General features: G+C 44.2%; 1 protein-coding gene across 3 annotated transcripts in view; it reads right to left on the reverse strand.

Annotated features, from left to right (window-relative positions):
- The window catches only part of LOC122617259 (protein bric-a-brac 2), a 28,030-nt gene extending 14,790 nt beyond the window's left edge, over positions 1–13,240 (reverse strand). For 2 of the 3 annotated variants that reach the window (XM_043793027.1, XM_043793025.1), the window contains exons 1-2: positions 13,106–13,240; positions 8,765–10,618 (exon numbers count right to left, since the gene is read on the reverse strand). In XM_043793027.1, coding sequence (XP_043648962.1) covers positions 8,765–10,507 — 1,743 coding nt within the window. In that variant the 5' untranslated portion in view covers positions 10,508–10,618; positions 13,106–13,240. Of the gene's footprint in view, positions 1–8,764; positions 10,619–13,099 lie in introns of all 3 variants that reach the window. The other variant, XM_043793026.1, reaches the window with a different exon arrangement.
- Between the last annotated feature and the right edge of the window lie 3,183 nt (positions 13,241–16,423).

The following is a 16,423-nucleotide window of genomic DNA, read 5'->3' on the forward strand; positions in this document are numbered from 1 at the left end:
CGGGGAACAATAATCACAAGTTTGGTAGCTCAGCGATTCGAACTGATTATCTAGCTGGAAATGGTTTCTTTCCAACTACAGAGACTTGTTCAAAATATCAGATAAGTGGAATTTGTTGCGAATGCACAACTCCGAATCGAACTCAATTCCATTCGCACTTTATCTGACAAATTTATTATATCATAATTCACGGCCTGAGTCATTCGACTCCTGAGCAAAGAACGCCACTCCCCAGCAGACAGCAAAGAGCCCGAATTATCACTAATAAACCAATTTCATTATAATCTGGTGACATGAATCAGCCGCAGCATCATTTGCAAATGAGAAAATGTTCAATGTAAAACTGAACACTGAAAACTGAAAACCCAAAACGAAAAACACAAAAGTCGCACCCACAACGGCTCCGAGCTGTCTCTTAGTCATTCCCTTAATGCCTTAATGCCGTAATGCCTTAATGCAAACTATAAATTTAGAATTTAATTTCGAGTAATTATGCTCGTTGGCATAAGTTCCTTTGCCCCTCCCCCCCTTTGCACCGAAGAGCAAACAAGCAAAGCCCAGAAACACACAACAAAAGGCGGGTATCTTGTATCTTGTATTTTGTATCTGGCGCACATGCGAAAACAGTTCAAAGACCTGTTCGTTCGGCAGCCAGAAAGTATTTCAAATAAAATACAAACTCTTTGCACGGTGATGGGATAGGTGGGTGGGGTGAATAATGGCAAATGCCTCAAGTAAATGTCAGAAAAATAGTTGAGATTTTAGAGCAGCCACACACACAGAAATGAATAATAATAAGCACGGCAATTAATCACCGGCAGAAATGCATTGAGATCTGTGGGAATTGCTAAATTACAATCCGCTGACTCGGCGTTTTCCCCGCTGGCTGCCATTGTGCAGCACTTCAATAAATTAATATACATATAATAAATGGAATGGCATAAATGGAATATATGGCATATAGACCTGACTTCGACTTCCACTTCCACTTCGACTTGGAATTGGAATTGGACTTGAGCACACAGATAGACGAGGAAGCATAGAGACGAGAGGCATAGACCATTGACCAAGTTGGCGTCCATTCATCGCACACGAAAGTGACTCAGCCACATAAATTTAATTATAGCTCGGCGCGAAATTTATTTAGTTTTGCTCGGCCCATTATAAAGTAGGCAAACACACCGGGCTATGAAAATATTTAATTAATTATGCCGAGCGAGGAAAATAAGTAGGTATTCCTGGAATAAGGCGAATAAATAAATATACTATAATAGATACTAGATACCATTCATGTGTAGGATGGGTCGCCAAATCGAGTCAGCGTTTTCGGTTCCCCAAGCGCGGCAATTTAAAAAATTAGGCAGCATTTAGTTTCCAATTTTTGTCGTGTGTTTTCCGAAATGAGCGGCACACATTTGCGACTCATTTAAATTTATTGCTGCCGGTTGCCGCTGCTGCGGTTGTAATTAATAAAGTAAATTTGACCTCACACAGATGAAAAAGACAACTCGAGGCGACAATATAATGAATGAACGCCGAAACGGCGATGAGAACGGCTGCGAAACTAGTGGCAATTAGCAGATACAGATGCAGATGCAGATACAAATGCATTCACAGATACAGATGCAAACGCAAGTGCAACTGCAAGTGCAGCAGTTGCAACTGCAAGTTGCATTTGCATTTGCAGACTCTTGATAAATGTCTGTGACAGCGCACAAAACAAACTGTGCAAATATTTGACAAAATACAACTATAAATATTGCTTAAGAATTAATGCGACGGCTGCCGTTGTCTCTAAAGAGGCTGTACACTGGCAGAAAATCCTGTCCAAGATCAGCTTGTGCTGATGCAAACATGGGATAAAAATGATTAATGAATGTAAATAGGCATGTGTCGCAGTGTCGCTTTCGCTCAGTGCAGCTGCATCTGTTGCTTCTGGCAGACAAATAGACTCGTACAGTGACACCAAAAAGTGCGTGGCCCGCTGACAACTGGCTGAGACGCTGGGCGCAACTGCGGCTTGCGGCCTGTCATCGCCACGGCGGCAACATCTCACCACCAGCAGCAGAAGCAGTATCAGCAGCAGTAGTAGCAACATCCCCGCTGCAACATGCAACATCGCAGAAGCAGCAGGCGACAGTAGCCACCGCAGAATCCGCGCTGAGGAGTAAATGGTAAATGGTGTCAATTGGACAACCGCAGCCACACGCATCTCACTTCGCATCCATCAGATACAAGATACAAGATACGAGATGCAGCTACAAGGCACAGGGCGTGGTCGACGGCGAACTTAGCGTTTATCTTTTGTTTAAGCACATCTTCTGTTGACATTCCTGTTTGCCGTTAAATAAATATTGAGTGGAAAATGTATTCGTTGAGCAAATATTGTAAATGCGATAGTTTCTGAGTCGCTGTTTACCTGGAAAAGGCGACGTTTGCATTTGCATTTTTGAGCTCAGGTGCTGCAGTATGAGTATCTGGTGGATGCATCCGCTGTCGGGATATACATACATATATCTGGCGGACCTACTTGGCCATTTTCCCAGATAGATTGAAAGCCATCTGCTATCTGCCATCCGCCGAGAGCTCAGCTATTAGAAAAGCAGCTTTCAATGGCATTCCAAACAGTTCCCACTGACTTATGGGGCATTACAATGATAATACCCCGCTTCCACTCCAGAAAACCAAACCATATACAACTAATAAAGTGCATAAATAACATCAGCAGCCGGCCAGAGCAGCTCAAAAATAAAAAGTAACACAGAAAACTAAAATGGAAACATATGTTTCTCTTTACAAATTATATATCCAATCGTAATAATTACACGCCACAGAAAAAAGGGAAGAAGTGCACAAGTAAAGAAAAGTCAGCACTGGAAAAAAATACTTCACCAGATTAAGAAACATGTGTGAAGTATTAAAATTACATTGAAAAACAGATGTAGTTTTGGTCATTGGAAAAGATATAAGATATATGATATTTGAGTGTTTGAGATATACATATATAGTTATGAAAGTATCTTTCATGATTCGATTTGGGAAGATCCTCACCCCCTTTTCTGACCTTCTTTGTTCATTTCTCTGCCGGCGAAGCGGGGGTGCAACAAAAAAGAACAATTGCAGTCGTTGGAAGAGGGAGAAGGAGGAAGGGCCGAAAAGGAAGGGAATAAAACACAAACGAAGCGGATGAAGAGGAATGGCTAAATTAAGAAATGCAGTGCAGAGGGAAAATAAATAAATGAAAAAGAATTTGTTCTACGGCAAATGTACACAAAGTAATAAATATTGATGTGCGCGCGAGAGGAGAAGATGGCGAAGTAGAGAACATTCCGTTTACATGTGTTCGTCGCTTGGAACAGGAGCAGCGGAACAAGGTACCAGATACCAGATACAAGATACAAGATACATTTAATAATTCACAGATGCATTTCCAGCAGATGTGTTAAAATTCGTAGAGTAATAAAATAACAAATCAAATGCAGGAAAGGCAACTTCAAAGGCCCATTCCTCAAACGCTGTTGCTGTTTCTGTTGCTTTTGCTGTTTCTGTTTACAGATGCGACTCAACCCGTGGAGATAAACAAACACCAATGGATGGACTTCCCATCGCATGCCATCGTGGAGTCGGAAAATCCCCAGCTGAAAACCCACTCGATTTCGCTCACTTTGCTGGCTAATTTCACGCCGAATTATCCGCCTGCCAAAGGATGCACAAAAGGGCTCAAGCGGCTGGAAAAAGGAAAACCACATGAAGTGCAGTTGCGGCAATCGAACCTTTCCAGCAAATTGCATTCGCATAAAGAAGAAACTGCAGTTGCACTCACTTTTCAAGTGGGTGGTGCGGCGCAATGTGGGTGGAAAATACGGTGGTTGCTTCCAAGCAGCGCCATTAGGCCCGAGTGCCAGAAAACGATGGCAAAGAGTGTTTTTTTAGTTGCTCGCCAAATTAGGAGCGTTTACTGTGCGCTTTCCTTTTCCACGCACTTACCGCTGTAATTCGCGATTGTCATTAAAGTGAATTAAAGAAAAAGATGATGCCTCTAGTGGGCAACTTGAGAAAAGTGCGGAGAAAGAGCTCACACTTTTGGAAGACAGCTATTTGAATTCACACTAATTGAAGCCAGCAAGTATTGCAGTTGTACTACGATATTATGCAGCTTCGCAATATCAATCATTGCACGATGACAGTGACACATTTTCCCTTTTCCGTGTAAGCACTGTCGAATTATAACACATTATAAAGCCATTTGAGGTGGCGGCAGTTTCTCCGCCAGATGCGAGATAATTTTCTTTAATTTCGGTTTTCATTTACACCGTTATCTGCGCTCCCTCTGCCAGTGCCCCTAATTGTTGCAGTATCTGCGAGATGCACACGTAGCTACGTAGCTGTGCGAGAGTATCTATGTAGCTGCGTATCTGCGTATCTGCGGCTCTATCTGCAGCTCTATCTGTATCTGCAGCGCTCGTATCTGTCGGTTATAAATATTGTATCTCTGGGACGGTCGCGCTGTGTTTGTCTGCTTGTAATTGCGTAAACAGACTCGTACATATTTTATTTTATATTTTATTGTTTCGCTCCGCTGCGCAGCGCCATAAGGGCAGATACCTATAATTTTCTTCTTGTGTCTTCCCTACAATGAAAACACACCGAGGCAGCACAAACTGAAACCGAAATGGCAACAGAAACAGGCTACGGCAATAATCATCATCATTGAGGCATTCATCATCATCGTGATCATCATCATCGTCGTCGTCGTCATCGTCATCGCAGTCGTCATAAAGACAACAGTCGCGACTGCACTAACGACAGAAAAGTGTGTGTCTGTAGCCCACAATAAATGCGGAATAAATAAATAAAGTGTAACAAAAGGCAGCCAAATAAATGGAAATATAACAAAACTTAACGCGGGGAAAACAAACGAAGGAGCGCAGCTGGAACATTAAGCAAATGGAAATGGACTGGGATGGGATGGGATGGGCAGGAGAACGAACTCATCCAGCTTTTTAGGGGCTACCAAGTTCTAGCTCTAACCACTAACCCATTTATATCAGAATCAGAATGTTACAGAGGGCAAACCAGGATCATCAGTTTGAAAGAAGGGAGCTACTCTAAAAATCAATTAACTTTCGATCACAAAGGTCGCAATGTTTGAGTTATAAACCAATATGGAGCAGGGAACTGTTAAAGTAAACCTAAACCGATAAAAAATCAGATTCCAAAGGTGTTGCGCCATAAACTACCCAATCTGTTGCCAAACTTATAGCTGCCCCACGGCCAATTAGCCAAATATTTCTCTATAATTACCCACCAGCAAGTGCACGGACGTGGGCCATGATTCGACAGCAGTTGGATAGAAAAAAACCCATATATATGTAGAGTGTTATAAAAATTCTATTGTCCCCGTATACTATAATCGTTTTTTTCTGTATTTAAACAATCACCGTCGGCCTGTAAATACACAGATGATTTGGCCAAATTCAGCGAGTCGCTGCGTCACATTCAGTTTCAGTCCGTCCACGAGTCATCCAATCCAGCCGGCTTTATCAGTCTTTAATATAAGAACTACAAGAACTACATGAGCACTGATCACGTAGCGCCAATACACAGAGAATTAAAAATAGGCTAGAACGAAGAAAAAGAAGGCTAGAAGAGGCTAAAGCTGGCTGGGGGAATCTTATCAGGGAAATTACCAAAGCCAAGAGCTCGCATCGACGCGACTTAAGATTACAAATTGTTATTATGATTATATTGTATTATTTGCGCGGCGATAAGATCTATGTGGGTTTATGGCTCGGGTCGCTCGGCCTGCTTCAGCCATAAAATAAATTACTTATTTATTTCGAGTGTGTTCCGTGTGTTCGGTGTGTTCCACCGAGTGTGGGCTCCGAAAATTCCCTTTATATAACCTTTGGAGCAAGAACAATTGCTGCAACGTTTATGGCCCGCTCACAAACTAAAGAAATTATCGAAATTGCCTCGTAAATTATAGAATTCACATATAATTCTGGCGACCGATTTCCAAAGTGCCGCCCGCCTTACGAAATCCTTTAATCTTCGCCAGAAACCCAGCGGCTTTCGGCAGATAAGACCCCTGGAAACATTTTCCCATTGTTTCTTCGGGGTGGCCGGCCATCAGCGATCACCACCAGGTTTATGTAAAACGTGAGCACATAAATTTGATTTATTTATTTCCCGACTCCGGTTCAAATCAATCAAAGAGCTCTAATGAGCTATGGACTACGGACTGCGGACCGCACAGGAAACAGCCGATGACATTTGACTTAAGTTGGAGATTTTCGGGGTCCGAAGGGAGATTCACACGGTCAACATGAAAGAAGACCTCCGTTTCCGAAGCGGAGTTCAAGCAACCTGCTTTGCATAAAACTAAACCAGCTGGATGAACCCCAAACAGCCAGAGATACACATGCAGCAATTATGACTAACGCCGTAGACAAAGAGGTGCTGGGTACTGGAGAAGCGGGAAAAGTCGGAAAAAGTCGGGAAAAGTGGGAGTGGGCCGCCCTTGGCTGTCAAAGAACTTTCAGCACTTGGCAATTTTGTGTAATTTTCTTGCAAAAACAAATCGCAAACACACAAAAGAAAAGCCAAAGTCAAGGAACTCGCACAAAATGTTTTTGGGAGGAGGAGCAGGAAGAGGAGCAGGAGGTGCCACAGCAGACTTTGAGTTTCTTGCGACTTTTTCTGACTGCTGGGTTTCCTCAATGCTGCGTGTGTGTCTCCGCATCTCTCTCTCTTTGTTTCCCTGTGTGTGTTTGTGTGTGTGTGTGGGGAGGGGGGTTTTCCGAGTGCGGCGGGGTCTGTGAATGAAAGTGGGGAAACTCGGCGAGAGAAAACTCTTGGAATTGACTGAGGCAAAAGTTGGACTCTATTAAGTAACAGGCGCCCAGCCGCAGCATCCTGCTGGATTTTCCTTCTGGTGACGTCGTCAAATTTTCGGTGGATTTTCCTGCGGTGGTGCGGGAAATGGTGTGCCAACTCATACATACACATCCCTTTTACTGCCGTCTATTTCTTCTTGATTTTATTTCTCATTTCGTTTCAATAAATTAACAAAGCAACAGTAAACTGTGCGAGCAAAAAGCTGGGAATAATATGAGAAATCAGTAGGGGAACATCCAAGGGTTTTCGCCCTCCATCCTTAATTTATTTCCCTCGCATAAATACGCATAAATATGCAGGCAGCTAACTCGATATCGGAACTACATCTACTTATGCGGTACACTGAAACAAACAGCAAAGTATTTGGTATTTGCCTCCAATAAATGGAAATGTGTTATTTGTTAGCATAGCTGATGTAAACATGGGGAGCTCAAGAATAATGCTCAATGTCAAATATTAAGTGACTACCGCTGAAAAAAGGAGACAACAACAGCAAATCGGAAAAGCTGAAGAGCGGAGACAAGAATGCAGAATCCAAAGTGCAAAAGTGAGCGAAAATCGGAGGCGCATTAGTTGCAATTATGGAGAATCAGATGCACGAGACGAACAAATCAAATATTTGTGCGACTTTTGTTTGCCTTGCCATCAATTTCTGCCAATTGTTTATAATTTTGTTGATTTTCTTTGCCTTTCTGCCTTTCTGCCTTTCCTGCACTCGCTCATTTGTATGCGTGCATTGTGCAATTTTCGTCATTAGCATTAAATGTTGTTGAATTATTTTTCAAGTCGCTGACGCACTTAATGTCGCGACCTCGCCCTCCCCGCTTAACCCCTGGCTTCTTATACAAATAGTAAATCAGCTTTAATTTGCAATCTAATAGAAATAACAACGCAGCCCAGCAGCGCACGGCAAATGCGACTGGCGACTGGCGCAATGCAAAAGATTTCGTTAATATGCATTTCCCAGCGAACTAAAAACCAACTAAGCGAGCGATTGTCTGCCTTCCAGTTGCACTTCGACGTACGCGGCATTCGGCATTCGGCATACGCGGCGTATGCGCATTATGCTAAATCGCTGCTTTTGCCCAGCCTTCGACGGCGAACAGCGAAAAGGGGTCGCCGGGGGTCAACCGCAGGCGATCGAGGAAATGGAACCCTACCTTCTAGTTCTATGCAAGAAATCCATGCTGTCCAAGTCATGAGAAGCGAGAGCGAATGGCAAATACGAGTAATACACATATACTTGTAATGCGAGTGCATTATTATTTCCATTATTTATGAATATTTATGATCATAAGCCCGCCATGCTGCTGCTACTTTGTATTCGCTCGGGGACCAGTTACTCCTGAGATCAATGACAGTGTATTTATTTGCATGCAAGTAGAACACCACTATTAGTCACACTATTAGCGATCACCGATCACTGATCACCTGCCTCAGCTCATGACTTCATGATTTTGCGAGTTCTGTGTTCCAGTGTTTACAATAGGTGTTCTTCTTGTGTATAATTCATAATTATTTATTTAGCGTTCTCCTTTCTCTATTAGAAGGGTCTGCCTGTTCGCGGAACTCATAAAGAAATGTGCAAAGTATCCACACCATTAGTCACTTAAATAATAGGCTTTCTACCTCTTTTGAAGCTCTCAAGGAATAAAATAAAATGTTTTTTTACTGGAAAAATCTGATTGCCTCGGGCAATTTCCAGCGAAATATCTTTTCAATTTACCTTAGTCATTTCTTTTGGAAGCAATTACTTTTGCTAGCAATGACTAAGATCGCTGGCTATCTTGCATTGTAACGATATGATCTCATTATTATTATAAGTTCTTCCTAGGTATATAAATGTATTTATTTATTGACTCACCCTCTCTTCCTCGCGGATCATCTCGGCGATCTCTGGCTTGATCTCCATGTCATCGTGATGGGAACCCACTGCCGCGCCGGACGCACTGCCCGCCACGCCTGTTCCTCCAGTCGGAGCACTGGCTCCAGATCCACTTCCGGATCCCGCTCCGCCCGCTGCGCCTGCTCCGGCGGCGGCGGCTGCCAGGGCGCTGGCCATGGCGTGCGAGTGGGCCAGCTGGTGCTGGGCGGCCAGTTGCTGGGCGTGGTGGTGCATGGCGGAGGGGGGCGGCGGCACGATAGCGGCCATGTGGGGCGGCAGGGCGGACTGGACGGCCACGCCCCCGGGCGGGGAGTGCATGGCGGCACCGTTGTTGCCATTGCTGTGACCCGCTGCTGGAGCTGGCGACTTCCTCTGGCTGGCTGCTGCATTCAGCGCACTGTTCCTGCCCTCCAAGGTCTGGGGATTGGGGGAGGCGAAGGGGTTGCGCACGATGGTGGATGTGGTCATGGCCAGGGGCTGGCTCTGGTTCTGTCCCGGCGTGGCGGATGAGCCCCGCTCCGAGATCTCGGACTCGCCGCCCTGCAGCGAGGGACTCGGCGTGGCGTAGCTGCCATCCCTGGATCGCTTCCTCTGGCGCTGGTTGAGGTCCAGGACTCCCTCGGGCAGCAGTCTGGGCCTCTTGGCCTTCAGCTCCTCGTCGGGATCGGCGTCGTCCTCCTGCCGCAGAATCGCTGTGGCCGAGGCCAGCTCCTCCTCCTCGTCCTCGTCGTCGTAGGCGGACATGGGCAGTGCGGAGGCGCCGCCCTCACCCCTGCCGGCACTGACCTCCGCCAGACCCCTGATCTTCAGGGTTTCGGCCACCTTGAGGAGGGGGTTTATCTGATCCTGGCACACGTTGATCTCCCCCTTGTACATGAACTCCACCAGGGCCTTCAGGTCGGACCAGCTGACGTCGCGCATGATGATGATGGGGTGCTGGCAGGGATTGTCGTAGAACAGGGCCTGGAAGTAGGGCGAGCAGGCGGAGAGCACCATCTTGTGGGCCTTGATCGAGTGCCCCTCGCAGGACAGGGTCACGTCCACGAAGGACTCGCTCTGCAGGAGCTCGTCGAAGACGTTGGTCAGGTTGGACTGGTAGTTGTTCCAGCGCAGGCAGAACTGCTGATTGTCCCCTTCGCCAGCGGGAGGAACTACTTTGCGCCTGGGCGCCTTCGTCTCGGGATTGGCCTTGATCTTGGCCTCCACCACTGGAGAGGATCGCTGGCCGAATTCAAAGAGCGCCGATCCGGCTATCTTAAGACTCTGACTTTGCTGTGGCTGTGGGGAGACTGGTAGGGAGCGCGACTTCTTGGCCTCCAGGCGCATGCGCAGCTCGGTGTGTTCGGGATCCCGCAGACCCACCACTTCGCTGGAGGTCAGCGGTCGTGGTGGGGGAGTCAGAGCCTGGTCGTTCATCAGACTCGCCTTGGGCTTCGCCGGCTCCGTTTCCAAATCCTTCTCCGCCGACTTCACCTCTCCGCCGGTCTCGGCCTCTTTGTCCGTTTGACCAGCCGCCTCACTCAGATCCTCCAGTGCGGATTCCACCTCCCTTTCGGGGGAGTACTTTCTGTTCGCGTCCTCCAGGTGCTCCAACTGGGACTCTTCCGCCATCTTGGGCTCCTCTGGCGGAGCCATTGTGTAGTCACTGGGCTCGAACTGATCCATTTCGCCGATCAGCTCCGACTTTATCTCAAAGTCCACGATCTGTTTGGTCATGTCCATGGTGCTGGTATAGAGTTTTTCCTTCTTGTCGCTTGTGTTGCCGGTTTTCCGCGGGGTTTCTAACACATTTTCGGGGGCGTAACGGGAACTTTTCCTGGGAGCAGTTCAGCGCTGGAAGAGGAAGACAGGGAAAGACTCAAATGATTCTGGGAAAGGCATTGACGCATTGACATTTGTATATGGGCTGCTAATGTGAAATCGTTCTACGCATTTAATTCGTTTCAATTGACTCGGCATTAGATATTTTAGTGCCAATCAAAGAGAAGGCTGCTATAATACGGCTTTATCTCGTCTGCCACATTATTCCCCCCACCAATCGAGTATCGAATATATGTATATTGGTCTATATGGATCTATAACGATAATATCTGGGCAAGTGTTTCAGCCACATCAAGCTGAATCAGCGGGCGCATTTGCTCGTAGTCATAACTCTATTAAATAAGCCTATTAATCTTGCCCCTTCTCCCTGCGCCTCGAAATTTCCATGAGTTTCTATTAATTTATGTTTAGTATTTGCCAGCCGCCCCTACACCACCCACTCTACCACCCCCTCTACCACCCACCACCCACCAGCCAGTGGAACGCCCAGGCCAGAAATGTGCTTTATTAGCTAAAAGCTAAGCACACATTTATTTATGTTTAATTTGGCTTAATTTATATTACTGAGCTGCAATTATTCGCAGTCTCCGCCGCTCGTTGTTGTATTTCAACGCACATATCTATATACCTATATCTATATTTATATATTCATATATATACATATATAGATAGATCTGTGTGTATATAGGGGCTATGTGGAGTCGCTTTGTAATTGTGTGCGCGATTATTGCTTATTTTGTATTGTTGTCTCTGGATATACTTGCATGCACACAGCGCCCGTCTATAGATTTATATTTAATTAAATATTATTATTTATGGCAGAGCTGGCGGGGAGAGAGAGTGGGCCCAAAGTAATTATATTTATTTAAATATTTTGTATAATTTTAATTTATGTGTGTTTGTGCTGGCTGCTGGGTGGTGCTGCTTGGGTTCAGTTCGCTTGGGTCGTTTGTCGAGTTGGTTGGGTTGGTTGGGTTTGTCGGGGTGGAAAGTCGCTGTTGCCATGAAATTTAATTATATTTATTATTATTGTTATTATAATACTTCTTCTTGCTACTTTTTATGTTTATTATTATTTCATTCCAATTAAATCTTGCGGCCGCAGCGCCTCGGCGCCGTCGACAGTTATTATTTTTGTTTATTTTATTGTTGTTCTGTTGTATCCGGATACGGATACGGCTACGGCTACGGCTACGAAGCCGGAGACTCATCACCGAGGGAGCTGAACAGCTGAAGAGCTGAGGAGCTGGGGAGGAGCTGAGAGTTTTCCGAGTGGGGGGCTGTGAGGAAAAATCGCTCCTGCTCGGCTGCTTTTGGCAACTTTTGGTTTATTGTTATGGCCGCGCTCTGCCTTTTGTTATTCCCCTTATTTATTCATGTTTGTTGCTTTTATCGTGGCTGCTCGCATTAAATTTGATGATTCTTGGAAAAAACTCGGCCTCAAATAATTAAATAAGTAAATGGCCAAATGCACAGGATTCGCACATCTCCAAAGTCGACACTTCAAAGCTGATTTAATGATTATACAAGGTTTTCATTTATTTATTACTAAAGCCTGGCTTTAAATAAATCCAAAATGATCTCTGTGCTGTGAAAGCAAACAAAATTAACTTTTTTGTTAATATCAGCTAAACAAATTTTAGAAATTTACAGAACTGAAATAAAATTATAACTGCTAATCAAGCATCTGACTCAGAAATCCTACAACTTCGAGCTCGAAACTCCCTGATTTCTTGCCCTTCCACACTTTTTCCTGCTTCCTCGTAATATATTATTTTCGTTTAATTATTTATAGCCAGCGCAGCTGTTGGCAGCAGAAAAAAAACAGCAGGCGAGCTGGGCACTTTATTTATTTATTATTTCTGTATTTATTTATTTAATTCAGTCTCGAGGTTTTGGGTCCTTAAAGTGGGCTCGCACTCACAAACGAACACAAATACACGGGGAGAAACGGGGTGGTGGTGGTGGTGGTGTGTGGACGGGCGCTCAGACACATTTATATATTGCATATTGTATTTATTTATTAACGCTTATTTATTATTTATGCAGCAAGTAATAAATTACAGTCGGGATTTTCTCGTGTTTCGCTTGCTGTGTGGAAAATGTTTACAAACTGTTTTTGGCGCGTGCCACCCACTCGGAAAACGGAAAAGCGGGAGCTGTTGGAAAAGTTGCTCCTTCGAGTGGGTTTTCTTCTTAATTTTCCTGGGCGCCCGAAAACGACCAAGCAACATTGCTTTTTACGACCTTTTCGCTGGGTGGCTTGTGTTATAAATTAATAAATTACAATTTCTTTGGTAGCGCCAAGGAAAATGCGCGGAAAATGTGCGAGGGGAATGGTGGGGAATGGCGGGGGCTGGGGGATGGGGGATGGCATTTCCACTGGATAACTTATGTAGAATAGTACATGGTCGAGGTACAAAATCGATTTTCATTGCAGCCCAGTCATTTGTCATAAATAAAGCACCATAATTAATATAATAATCAACGCACACATACACTTCTCGTCTGTTGTTCACTGCTCGATTGCTTCACTTGTAGTTCACTTTCTTGTTTTATTAAATATTAACACAATACAGAATACGGAATACAGAATACTTGTGTTTATGTTCTGTTTGTTTTGTTCACTGCATGCAACACATGCTGTTCTTCTTGTCGTTGTTGCACGTCACTTGTTGTTGCTTTTGCTTGGCTGTCTTTGCTGCCGCTGCTGCTGTTGTTGTTGTTGTTGTCGATATTATTGCTGTTGTTGTTGTTGCTGGCTTTCAGTGGCCGTTCAAACAAACGCTGCACTCCACTCACGCCGAAAGTCAGATACGAACTGAATCTCACAGATAAACGAACTGAATTTCAAAAAATTGAATGAAACTCGACGCCGCGCTGCCGACGCCGACAGCGCTGCCCGCTCTCTCGCGGCGAATGAGAGCGCCGGCGTGGTGTTTTCCGGTTTTTGCGGCGAATTGAGAGAAGGACAGAGCGGCTGCTTAAGAGCGAAAGTAAGTGCGCTCTTTGCTTTCTTTATTTTGGATTTTCAGAGATCTTGCTCGGAAAAACTTCAAAATTGGTGTTGGAAATTATAAATCAAATAAAAATGTGTTTGTATGAAAGGAAAAATAAATAGTTTAATCTATAAAGCACTTTCTTTGTTTCTATGTATACATTTTAGCAATCATTAATAGATTTTTGCTAAAAACATATTTCTCACCATCAATTATACAAGTTTAACAAGTGCCTATTTATACGATTTTTATATACTTGTTTTAAGCACAAAATCAACTGATTCTTCATTCATTTTATTGTCATATACATTTTTTAAATACTTTTAACTTTTTGTTCATTTTCATTATTTACAATTACAAACTTCTTAGATCAATTTTAATTTGTTTGAATATTTATTGCAAAAGGTTATCACATTCAGATAAAAACCAGGCTTACCGATAAATCTAAAAAATCTCAACAAATCTACAAATCAGCTTGCTAAGACCCCAAAAAAAGTGCAGCCTACACCTGCAACTTGAAGAGAAAAGCAACAACAGCTTGCAACCGAGCTGCAGCAGCAACAACAACGACAGCGACAACAACTAAAAGAACAACAGCAACAGCAGTGGCAAGAAAGAGAAACTGGCCAATGTCCAGTAAGAAAGTGTTTCGAAATAGTTGCCAACCCTCTTTCTTCTTCTTCTTCTGCATCATCCTTAACCTGCTTGTTGTTGCTTTTGCTGCTTAGGCACAGAAACTATGGCAAAAAAGAGCAGAGAAAAAGTGGCGACAGCAACACACTCACAACTTGGCCACGCCCCTTAAAGTGCCGTAAGGGGGCGCGAGAGCGAGCGGGACAGCGAGCTGCTTGCTCCTACACACACACACACACACGCACACACACACGCGCAAGCATGAAGAAGGGGAGCGGAGCAACAACAAAAAAACGGCTGAAAGACGAGCGAAAACGAACGAAAAGCTTCGGCTGCACTCTCTTCTCTGCTTCCTCTTCCCCGCGCTGCGCCGCGAAAACGAAAACTTGGAGGTGGCGACCGAAAAGAGCAAAAAAGAAAAGAGTGCGAGGAAAAGCTGAAAGAAAAGGAGGCAAAGACGCAAAGGCGCAGCAAGTGCAGCTAGTGACGTCACGCGGTAGGCGGCGCCTATGGAAACGCATTTTTAATACGAGCAGTTGTTGTTGCTGCTGTTGCTGTTGTTGTTGCTAGTGCCGCATCCATAGGCCGTTGTTATTGTTTTGAGCGCAGCCAATAACAACAACTAAAATAAATCCCCCTTTGTTCACTGCGTTTGCCTGTGTGTGTGTGTGCCTTTGTGCGTTTGTGTCTGTGTGCAGGGTATTTGTGTGTGCTATTTTGTATATTTTGCATATTTTATTCCATTTGCCCTCTCTCTTTTTGACCTTTTTGCCATTCGGGCGCCTCCACGAGCCTCTGCGAACTTCGTGCTCGACGCCGATTGGCCCGACCACTCGAAATATATCTATATACATATATATATATATATAAATATATACGTGTGTGCGTCCGTGGGGCCAAATACTTTTATATATAGATATCTGCATATATAAATCGGGGGTGCACACATGGGCTAAAAAACGCGTATCAACGTGGCACTTCGCAAATTATTTTTTGCGGCCTTCGTTCGGCGAATCGGCGGCAAGTTGCCTCGATTCTTGCCCCTCTTCGGGGGCTCCCCTTTTCTTTTGGCGCCTTGACATCTTGAGAGGGCTTCTTTTTCTCGATAATCCTTCACCTTTTTCTCTGATTAATACGGTCACCAGTTTGTTGCTAGGCTTATGTACAAGAATATGAGATAATTTAACATTCAGTCTTAATTATGGACTTGCATGTTTATTTGTAGTATTTTAATTTATGAGTAGTATTGAAAGATTTTTTAAAATTACTGAACTAATAAAATCTTATTGGTTCAACAAAAGGGATGATGACCCGAAAAAGAATTGAATTGGTTTCTAAATATGATTCGATGAGTCTTACAAACTAATTCCAAAATTTCGCAGTTTTTGCAATTAAAACTTTGGACAATTAGATGTCTTAAAAAGTTGTGTAAGCTGTAAGCAGTAATTCCAATACTTTAACCTATGTTTTATGAGCCAAAATAAACACTACAAATTGAGTGATCGTGTTTTAAATAAATCATAACATAACATTAAACATAAACATATTCGTAGGATTATACTTGAAAATTTAGCTTAGCCTGCACCTTTGCCAGGCATTTTCTTCCTTCCCGATTTTTTTGTTTTTTTGGCAGCTAGCAAATTGGAAAAAGGGAAACGCGGCGGCTCTTTCGAGGCGGAAATGAAGGCCCTTTCCGCTTTGAAAAGTCCGAAGATATTGCTGGATTGCTGTAATGTTGGTAAAAGAACGCGGAAAACTAACCGGTCCGCTGGGAAAGGAAACTAGCGCGCTTCCGTTTTGCAGGAAAGCTGCGATGAGGAAATTCAAAGTGAAATTATCGGAGCAGCGTGAAGAAAGTGTGTGTGGGCAGTGGCCAGGGCATCGGTGTGGAAACCGCGCTAAAGGACCTTTAAAGGACATCCGCTGGCAAAGCGAAAGAGTTCAAATCTGCAGCCCAGCGGCAGCCAGTGCTAAAAAAATACCGTCACACACTTGCAGTCAAAAGAGAAAGCGATGGCCAAAGAAATGGCGACAGGAAATGGCCAAAGCCACTGAAAAAAGGAACTCGAACTTAACTTGTCGATTTAGGAAATACTCTCTCTTATCGATAAGCTAAATCTATAAACTATTTCTGAATAGTTAGAGGCTTTAAATTAGCATTAAAGACAGCTCTATAAACTCCCTG

The sequence above is a fragment of the Drosophila teissieri genome, chromosome 3L, assembly GCF_016746235.2.
Source record: "Drosophila teissieri strain GT53w chromosome 3L, Prin_Dtei_1.1, whole genome shotgun sequence".
NCBI classification, from domain to species: Eukaryota; Metazoa; Arthropoda; class Insecta; order Diptera; family Drosophilidae; genus Drosophila; species Drosophila teissieri.